General features: G+C 40.8%; 1 protein-coding gene across 1 annotated transcript; it reads left to right on the plus strand.

Annotated features, from left to right (window-relative positions):
- The first annotated feature begins 978 nt into the window (after positions 1-978).
- On the plus strand, positions 979-6,819 carry LOC117733663 (probable E3 ubiquitin-protein ligase DTX3). Its single transcript, XM_034537453.1, has 3 exons — positions 979-1,323; positions 2,337-2,554; positions 3,567-6,819. Exons 1-3 carry the CDS (start codon positions 1,036-1,038, stop codon positions 3,643-3,645), a joined length of 585 nt encoding a protein of 194 aa, XP_034393344.1. The 5' UTR covers positions 979-1,035; the 3' UTR covers positions 3,646-6,819.
- The last annotated feature ends 4,188 nt before the right edge of the window (positions 6,820-11,007 follow it).

Consider the following 11,007-nt stretch of genomic DNA (forward strand, 5'->3'; position numbering starts at 1 on the left):
ATTTGTCTTTTAATAAAATGTCATGTCTTAAACAGATCGTTACAGCTTGGTTGGTATCCAACAACATACTACAGACTGTGCATCCCCGTAATGGGTTGGAAGGAATAAGGAGTAGTTAACCTAGTGCAGGAGGAGCACACAAACTACACGCCAGGGCGCTTACTTTTGGCTCACAACAACCCAGGGTAGGCAAAACAAACAGTTAACAGTCTCCCACTGATGCAATATGTCCCATCCAGATCCTCCATCTAACCCTGAAACAACCTCATTCAACACTGCCACAAAAAGTGTGCTGCAACTGCAGGAGCTACTCCCCTGCTATGGTGGCGCAGGTAAAGGTGATGCTAGGGGATGAGGTGCCCTCTCACCTGCACCTCCTCTCCCCCTGCTGCCTGGCGAGAACATCAAATAGTAACCTTTTGTACATTCAGATGCTTAGGAACCATTCAGTATTTTTTAGCAAAATAAATTCCATTTATCGTCACTTCTAATGAAAAAGAGTTTGAGTTTACAGACTAAGACATTTGTGCATTATGTGTGTCTCTCGTGTGATTGCAAACATTACCAGATGTACACAAAGCCGGAGCATTGTTTTCACATTTTATGTTATGTGGCAAAAACACCCTGTAATATCACAAAGTAGTAACTAGCTGCCAGATAGCCTAGTAGTGGAGTAAGAGTATGCCTACAAAACTTCCCTCTCGTAAAAGTATAGTCTCACATAGACAGACCTATCTCCACAGCGTTGTAGATGAATGACAGCATCATAAGGTGAACATACTCAAGCAATGATGTACAAGTAGGCTACCTTTAGAAAATGTTCCACCGCTGGGGTAACCTTTTTGTTTACATTTGGTACATCTGGTTGAAATGTATCCACCAATATCAAATGCAAACCAATCAGGAGTCAGTGTGTGTTTACACCACATGAATGTGCGTGTACTTTTGTTTGTTTGACGTCACACCCCTTTGAGATAAACCAACCCAGTTGCGCCCATATGCGGAAAAGAAAACACTCGTCACATACCGGAAATAATGGAAAACACACGAGTCCGTAAAAGTACGACCGACTGCGCCATTTGCTTGGACACAATTCATGAGAAGAAAACATTGAAGTGCTCTCACTCCTTCTGCTCTGCGTGTATCGACTCGGTGTTCAAGCTGAAGCCCGCTTGTCCGCTCTGCAACAGCTACTACGGAGAGTACACGGGGACCCAGCCCGAGGGCACGATGACGGCGACGCACAGTTGGCAGAGCCTGCCTGGCTTCGAGCACTGCGGATCCATTGTCATACAGTACAGTTTTCCAGCAGGGACACAAGGGGTGAGGCCGAGGCGGAAGCTAGAAGCCACTCGAGTAGGCAGCATGTCAACAGAGCGCCTCTCATCTCTGTGATATTACATCTGTCCACCAGAGGGCGCGCTTTGTTTTTGATTACAAGTCTACAGATATGCACGTGGAAGGCATAGGTTAGTGATTGGTGAAATGGTGGGCAATTCAGTTCGGGGTATTCAATACATTTAAAGAGCAATTCCTTTCATATACTGACAAATATAACAATAAGCAGACACTTTGCTGTTACATGATATACAAGATAACTCGCTAACATCTGATAACTCAACTGGGGCTGCAACTAATTAATGATCCGTTATTCTGCTGATTATTTTCTTTTTTTTCATTTATATTTGTTCAGTCTATGAAACATCAAATAATTGTAAACAAATGTCCACCCGAGTTTCATCGTGCCCAACTTGAGGTACTCGAATCAAAAGTCGACTGATATTGGATGTATACAGTCTGATTTAATGATAGTTTAGAAACATATTAAACAGCTGATAGCTATTAAAAGCTGATAGTGATACCTTTTGGTCTCGAAGTAAAAGTTCTGTCGATAGTGATAGTTTGTGAACCATCCCATTGGCGCAGTTTAAATCAGTCAAGCTATACTTCATCTGTTTTCTGTGTGGCAGAAGCATTGAAGCATTTTCATATTGGGTGCACTTAAAAAAACAACAATGAATAACTTACTAACGACCCTGTATTCCAAATGTTCTACAGGTTACAGGATATAAAGTGTGTGTGTGTGTGTGTGTGTGTGTGTGTGTGAGCGCGCTAGGAGCGGGGAAGCAACGGAGAGGGATTAATATCCCAAAATGTGTCCTTGTTTAGTTCCTTGTCAGGATGAGCTCCACCTCATAATCTATAATCCAGATACCATATGACAAAATGCGTCAATATCTTGTTCTTGTAAACCTGTATTGCTAATCACAATATTTAAGTGTTATAACAACTGTTCAGTGTATGTTACATTAATGCTGCTGTTAATCATATTTCAGCCTGAACACCCAAACCCTGGGGTGAGGTACAGCAGTACCTCTCGCACTGCCTTTCTGCCAGCCAGCGAGGAGGGGGAAAAAGTCCTGAAGCTGCTGAGGAAAGCCTTCGACAGGAGAGTCATCTTCACCATTGGACAATCTGTCACCACAGGCCTCGATAACGTCATCACCTGGAACGACATTCACCACAAGACCAACATGGCTGGTGGTCCACAATGGTATGAATATATATTATTATTATTATTATAACTTGTAGTTTTTTACTTGTAAATTAACAGACATTTCTCTTTTTTTAGATGAATTATTTTTTTATGCAAGATTTTAAGTTTATCTTACAACACAACCTAATCAGGTATAGTTTTTAATAAATGTTCACACACATTTATTTTTTGTGATTTATACAGTCATGCTGCACACCAGTGCTTTGAGCTAAAACAGAATGTACAGCTGGGGCTGATGAGAATGTGATTAGTATCGGGTGGAGAATGGCTGTTATGACTGTTTGAGGGCTACGTCAAAAGAGTCCACTTCAATTGTGAGTTATTGTAGACAACAGGTGGTGGGCTAGGTAAGGTTGACACATTCAATGCTGTTTTTTTCTAAACAGAGAATATGTTGCATGTATTATCACCATACAATTCATTTAAAAAGCTATAACTGACACGAATAAACATAATTCCTACTTAACAAATAACTTAAGCATCAATGTACTGCAAACATAAATATACTAAGAGTGGGGAAACTCACATTTCCCATCAGAGAAACAGTGGTTTCCAGTAGAGAGGCCAGTGTTCTGCTGCATAGTGCAAAGCGCTCACACCTCAACCCAATCCCATATCTAGAAAGGCTCTGGTCAAGCCAGGTCCTTCCCATTTGCTGGTCGTCCTCAGACAGCTCTACCCCCAGACCTCCTGCTCACAACAATTTGGTCATTTGGAAAAAAAATATTGTAAAAAAAATAAATTTTGACCTGCTGATGGCGCTATATTAAAAGTAATGGGATCACCAAAATTAAAAAGAAAAATGAACATGTCTACATTTTACATTTGGTAGTTCTCTGTGGGAGGAGTTACTTCCACAACTTTAGGTCTTGCAAAGCCTTTCCAAATGTAATGTCATTGAAAACATTTAAAAAATACAGGTTCAGTAAACTGAAAGGATTTTTAAAAAATCCTTGTTCAGAGATGTACTTACCACCTTTTTACGTGTGTTTGTCTTTCTCCATTCCAGTTTTGGATATCCAGATCCAGAATATTTGTTCAGGGTTCAAGAGGAGCTTCGTCTTAAAGGAGTAACACAGGATGACTGATGGGTGAAGATAATCAGGAGACATTCTTCAAATAGATTTGACTCTTTGTATTGTTACAAAGGCTCTGATTTCAAGTCTACATGCTTTGCAGTCCTCAAGCAGGGATCATCATCACTGAGATATTTTTTATTCTATGAAGGTTAATGGCTTTTCCCAAATAGTTTTAAACTGTCAACCAACTGTGGAAAAAACAAAGAAAGTGAGTCTGAACAGTATGTGATCCAACAAAACAAAGATCGCAGTACAGTGGGAATATTGCAGATTATACTACCAATCATCAGATTATAATCATTTAAATATCCTTTGTAATACTGGATCACAGGTCTGGTGCTAAAAGCAGACAATAAATATATAGGGGACATATAATGAACACGGACACTGTAGTTTGTATCAAGGTGATCCCACAAACACAGTTCTGCCGCTGTTAATATTCACTAATGCACCACATCCCCGGCTGAAAAAAGTCCCCAACAAATGCACCATTTACTTCAGTTTGAGTAACATTAGTTCAAAACTATAGTATCCAGCTGTTTTAGGAAATACTTTACCAGTTTTATAAAAATAAAGATACATACAGGTTCACATATTTAAAGATGTATATCTCCAGTAATAAAGAATTGGCTCAGGCATGAGTGACACAGACATGCTGGGGAAGTCAGAAAGTATTGACAGATTGACAATAACCAACATATAGAATATATTATCATAGAGCACCTTTTAATACATCTCTTACATTACATTACATGTCATTTAGCTGACACTTTTATCCAAAGCAACAATGAGTGCATTCAACCATGAGTACAAACTCAGAACAACAAGAATCAAGAAAGTAACGTTTCTTCAAGAAATACAAATTACAACAATACCAAAAGTAAGTGCCACTGAAGTGCTAATCTGTTTTTATTCAAGGTATAGTCGGAAAAGATGTGTTTTTAGTTTCCGGCGGAAGCTGTAGAGACTTTCTGCTGTCCTTGATGTCAGTGGGGAGCTCGTTCCACCATTGAGGAGCCAGGACTGCAAACAGTCTTGATTTTGTCGAGTGATTAGCTCGCAGTGAGGGAGAGCCAAAATGAGTTCTCTGAAGTCTGATCTATCAAAGCGTTTTCGTCCAAAAACATCTTAGATATTTTTCAGTCCTGTCTTTTGCCTGTCTGGTCCACTAGAGGGCGATGCTCTCCCATAGAGGACCATGTGAAGGCGTCTGCTTGGTATGCAGCTGAATCGTCATCACAAACCCAAAGGCCTGCAGCACCTCCCAAACCTCATCGCCCAAAGTCAGTGAGAGGAGCAGAGCATCTGCTATAAATGATGAGTCATGTGTTTCTATGGTGCTCGGTGGAGATTTAGCAGCAGTGTACTTGCACTGTGTGACACTTATCGCCTTGTGTTGGAACATCGTCTCCGTCTGATTGCAGCGCAAACACGGTTAAAGATGACTTGTGGTGTAGTGACATGCAACGACAGCAGCAGAGTTTATTTAAAGGTATTTGAGATCACTGACACAAGTGAAACATTTGTATTGGCGCACATCTCTCTTCATGCAGCAACGCAGGACTTGCACACTCTGTTTTTGCTCTCTGACCAGTTACAACTGAAATGAAGTATATCCAGATGCCCCTCTTCTTAGTGGCAACAGGACAGAGTTATGGGAAGAGGAAATACCTTTAAACCTCTATTTCTATAACAGAAAGGCGGAGTTACTGGGCTCTGCCTCTTTAGCACTCTGGTGTTTAGCGGCTGGAGGCATTTCTGTGGCTCAGGATCTCAGGGCATCTGCTGCTCTCACAAAACAGACCAGGACCCATCTGGTCAAATTAACCCCCCAGCCCCCCACACATACTTGCCTTTTCTCCCATAATGCATCAGTCCACTACTCCACTCATTTGTTATCATTCTTTTTCCTCTCTCTTCCCTGTTTTCTATTAACTGTTGTCTGTGCTTTTGTTGTTGTTGTATCTATTATTTCCCTTTCTGCTGTAGTAGCACACACCTGATAAAACTTCATGAACATTTTATTACATATTTCCATATTTTGTTGTGATTTTTTTAATCAGAATGACTGAAAAACGTCTCTGAGTAGTGGAGCAGATTGTGAAACAAAAAGAAAAAAGAGCACTGAACATACAGAGAGGTACTCTGGAAATGTAACCTAGATTTGAACACACAATATTCCAATATGCTCGAGACGTTTCCCAAAAAAGACTTCCTCCCACCTGAGTTTATTTCTTCAGGCATTATTGTTCAAGTGCAAAACATATTGCTTAAACTTAAAGAAAGTGGCATTGACATTGTGTTTGCACTCTCACTTATAAAGACTTTGCGATCAGAATTGACATTGAAGTTGAATGACTTTGCCCTTCTCTGCAGGTATTTCCCTTCCCTGTCATTGTCCATCTGGACATCTGAATAGGGGCAACGGATTACACAAATGTAAGCAGAGATATAAATATGTATTACTGATTATGCAGAGCAATATTGTAGGTGGATTCAACATGCATCAATGTAAATGGCTTGTGACAAGCCTCCTCTATAAAATGGATTGATGACAGACTAAAAATAAGCCCTAAGTCTATGGATTAAGATCGATGCATCTGTATCTGCTTACATTCATTTCCATCAAACGTTGCTCTGCTCTGTTGTGGCAGATGACTGGAATATGTTCTCCGTCAGGCACTGGAAATAGCACCGTGGCTTTGGGGATTTCATATTTCTAGGTGTGACTGTAGACGGCCACTCAGGAGGGGCTCCCAACAAACACACAGGCGTGCGTACTCTTCAGACGAGAGATGTGCAGCGTTTCCTGTACTAGAAATGATAAGAAAATGATTATGTGACAATGCAGAGCTGTTGTTCTCGCCCCCTCTCCCCACCGTGCTCCTTAATTAGAGTGTCTCTCTCTGGCACATTGCCTGCCTGTCTGCTCATCCTCTCATCCTATGGTGGTAAAGCCGCCCTATCACAGATATACCTGTCTATCTGGGTGCAGAACACGCTACTCTTTGTCTACCTTCACTGTAATGAGGATCAACTCCACCAGGTGTGCTCTACTTTTGCGTACCTTTCAAGGTATATGTTGTTTATATCTTAAACACAGTTTCCTGTTTTAATTCCAAAGTTGACCAAAATAGAGATTCTCTGTCTACTCTGAATTAAAAGTATCCATATCCAAATCTTGAAGGACGTACAGAGATATTTCGGGCTGTGTTTGTGTGTAAGTAAATGTACAGGAGGAGGCATCTGTTCCACACACACTCTGTGTGACAGAATGTGAGCCCACCACTGACATGCTCATTCACTAAGCCTGAGGCTGTTTGCTAAGGAACAGCAAAGTGAAGGTGGGTGTGTGGGTTCTTGTGCTTCTGTGGCTTTTGTCTGGTGCCCTTGAATGCATCTGTGCATACAGTATGTACGGATATGCACTAGTGAATACGTGTGTGTGTGTGTGTGTGTGTGTGTGTGTGTGTGTGAGTGTGTTAATCGAGGCAGTTTCTTACATTCTGTTCTCTGATTCATAGCCGGGGCTACACGGCTTTTTGTCTGCCTGATTTAGCAGAACAGACCCTCTGCTTTTCTTAGGAATGACAGATTTACTGACTTACCTTACAGACAGGACACAACAGCAGAGCTGGCAACTGTTGGGGTCTTTGGCTGGTTTGTCAACGTCACAGATTGAAAGCTCTGCTCTGCTCAAGCTGTTCTTCATTAGCGACAGCCGATAGATGAGAATAGCAGCTCCATCCTCTGTCCTCTGTAAGCGCGATTAAAATGTCCTGTAATCGCCAACACTCGAATCAGTTAAATCAAGTGTTTTTGTTTATACCACACACAATACCCAACCACATAATCTAATTTGTGTGAATATGAAAATATTGAACAAAAGCTAAACACAATCCCATTAAAAAAAGAAAAGGACGTACAACAAACATTTTAGGACATATTTTCTAAAAGAAACATTTTAGGACATATTTTCTGGCTGCGTTGAGGAAGGCTAAACTCTTTTGTTGTCTTTCCTGTCCTCAGCCTTGGCCATCCACTCGCAAACTGCTTCACGTAAGAGCAATTAGCTATGGCTGTCATGGCAACTAGCATGACCTTTCTGTCACGAGAATCTCAACCAAGGCCCATCTTTCCTTTGAGCAACTGCAACAGCTGTCTGGAGCTTTTTTTTCCACATTAGTGGATAATGTGTTTCTTTTTATGACAAAAAGCAGACTGATGCTACCTGAAATGTGTCCCTCTGAAGACACTGGACGAATCATTTGTCCATAATTAGCTGTGGATTTCAAGAAGTATTAATGCAGCATGGTACAGTAGGAAGTTTGTAATGAGCAATGAGCCCTTTTACCTCATTCATATAGAGCAGATCTCTAGTTTGGCACACCAGTGAATATAAAGTACAAGTCACATAGTTATTTAAATAAAGTCCACCTGTGTGCAATCTCAGTGTTAGTTCAGTCACATGATTTAAAAGAGCATCATTAAAAACATTATTCTAAAATGTAAAGATTTACATTTTAAGACCACAACCAACCTTCAAAAAGAGGAGCACCATGGACCAGGCAAGGAAGACATTAATCAGAGAGACAACAACAGATCAAAGAAACCCTGAAGGAGCTGAAAAGCTACACAGCGTAGATTGGAGTAGCTGTCCATGCGACCACTTTAAGTCAAACACTTCCTAGAGCTGGACTTTATTGAAGAGTTCCCAGAAAAAAGTTACAAAAATATGAAAACACATTTGGAGTCTCCCACATACCTTTTTGCAAACTCCACATGTGTTTTCTTATGTTTACCCATGCTGTTGTCACTATTTATTACAGCATGTTTCAGGTTAAGCATCCATAAGAAGATCCGGCTAAACCTGCAGAACTAGCGGACATGTAACACCAGTCTCTGACCGGTGCTTATGTCTCAAGGTTAAGTGTGGTGAGGACCAGAGAATCCCTGTGCTTATGAAGCGGGTACCTTGCTTCACCTGTGGTTTGTTGATGTAAAGACGTCACACATCCAGAGGGCAAAGCAGGACCTCTTACAATTAGTACATAGAGCAGCTGCACCTTATGACAACAAACCGCTCACTTAGCTCACTTTAGCCGATGAATAATAAGAGTGATCAAAAAGCATAAATCATGTCAGATAATTAGAGCAGGAGTTGAGAATGTTCTGGAGTAACCCTTCCTCCTACAGTGTCCTCATATTATAAGTAAATCAGAGTGAGTCACAAGCTACATTTTCATATTCATGAAAACTAAATTAAGATTGTTTAGGTTATATGAAAATAATCAGAAAATATTAAAAGAAGATGGGGGTTTATATTTGAGGAAAAAGCCTTCTCGGTTATTAGAGAGAGAGAGAGGGAAAGAGGGAGAGACTGAACATTTAAATATAGCCAGAGTGGCATACTGATTCCTGTCACTAAGGTGCCTCTCAGCCTTCTCAGGCAGTATCAAGGCAGGAAGGATAGAAACTGGGAGGAAAAAATGCATATTTACTTATCAAACATGCCTCCAAAGTAGCTGTGAATCAAAAACCTTGGAATAAGAATACGATGGGGAAGAAGAAATGGAGAAAAAGAAGAAACAGCTTCCGGAGGGAGGACACAGACAGAGGGTGAAAATCCTCCACGGGGATGTCTTTGGAGCAGATGTGTTGCATAGTAACAGACTGCATTCCAGTATCTAGACCAAGCATTGATTAAAAACGTCTCTTTTATCAAAGTACTTTATTTTCCACCTTTTTACAAGTGATGATGCATTCCCAAACCGTTATCTATAGAAGGCCAAACTAAAACCCTTGGCATGTTATTTCAAATATGAAACCATGCACCACTGCTGTGCTAAACCACGCTGATTGATAGTGATGCTACAGTTTGCAGGCTGCTGGTCTCACCAATGTGAACTTTGACCTGGCGTCAAAGTTCACACTTGACCGCCTGGTCAAGGCAAAGTGTTATTGTCGTGTGAGACATTTTTTATTTTCTAATTTACATAATCTTGATAATTGAGAAGTAAAGTGAATATTTGCAGAAGTGGGAAAATTCCACAGACAGTTAGAAAGGTCGTGACCATCTACATTCCAGCTAGAAGATGAGCCATGTGTGCCTCTCCTTTGTTGGATTGGTGGACTCTGGGACGCACAATATGTTTACTGAGTTCATCAACTGCCTCTTATGTATAATAGAGTTGTTTCAGTATCTGCAATGCACGTGCTGCGGAAAATACTGCTGTTAGTCAGTGACTGAGGCTTACATTGTAAATCTACTGCAGGCTCTTGACACCTCTGTTATACCGTAAGACAAGAGGATGCACACTGCAGTTAGATCGTCAAACTGAGCTGGGACATTTTCTGCGAAAAGGCACCTGTGCAGTTTTATCACAGATACAGAACAGTTGTTACATATCCCTCCATTGAAATTGTACATTTAATACCATTGAAATAGTTACACTGAAACAAAGCTTTGCTTAAAAGAGTGAGCCTATAATTTTTTTAATTTTTTTATTAGCCTTTATTTAACCAGGTCGGTCCCGTTGAGATACAATGACCTCTTTTTCAAGGGAAGCCTGGCCAAGACAGCAGCATAGAAACATTGCAACAGTCACAAGACACAACAGAAATCACATAACACAGATAAAATACATAAAAAAAGATGAGGCAACAGGACTAAAGCTCCGGATTCACACCAAAACAAGAACAAGTGCGGTATGAAGCCGCTCCAATTTCTCTCACACAAGCCTTCAAAGTTTCAAGGTTGATGAGCTCCTTTAACTTTAGAGTTTTTGCAGTGCATTCCAAGCAGCAGGTGCAGCGAACTTAAAACAGTGCTTACCAAATTCATAGTGAACTTTGGGCATAATTAATAAATAAAGCTCATTGGAACGTAAGCAATAATTGCTCTGGGATTTAAAGATGTAGTTACATAAGTAGTGGGGGAGCAGACCCAAGATAGCTTTATAAATAAAAATATGCCAATGTATAAGGCGGCGTGCTGCCAGAGATGGCCACTCAACTCGAGCATATAAGATGCAGCGGTGAGTGAGGGCTTTACAACCAGTGACAAACCTTAAGGCACCATGATACACAGTGTCTAGAGAACGCAGACAGTTTGCTGGGGCATTCATATATAAGAGATCACTGTAATCAAGTACAGGGAGGAAAGTGGTAGCAATCAACTTTTTTCTGGTAAAAAAAGAAAAACATATACCTATAAGACTCTCGTATGTTTCCGATTGCAGCTACGATGTGAATCGTAGCTGCAATTTCAGCTTCCTGTTGATGCTGCCTGAGAGCAAATACCTCTTCCCAATGCAGTATTTATGCAATCTGCATTGGCTCTATGCTTCAGGTCCCCCTTTGACTATGTAC

Source organism: Cyclopterus lumpus, chromosome 7 (assembly GCF_009769545.1).
Source record: "Cyclopterus lumpus isolate fCycLum1 chromosome 7, fCycLum1.pri, whole genome shotgun sequence".
NCBI classification, from domain to species: domain Eukaryota; kingdom Metazoa; phylum Chordata; class Actinopteri; order Perciformes; family Cyclopteridae; genus Cyclopterus; species Cyclopterus lumpus.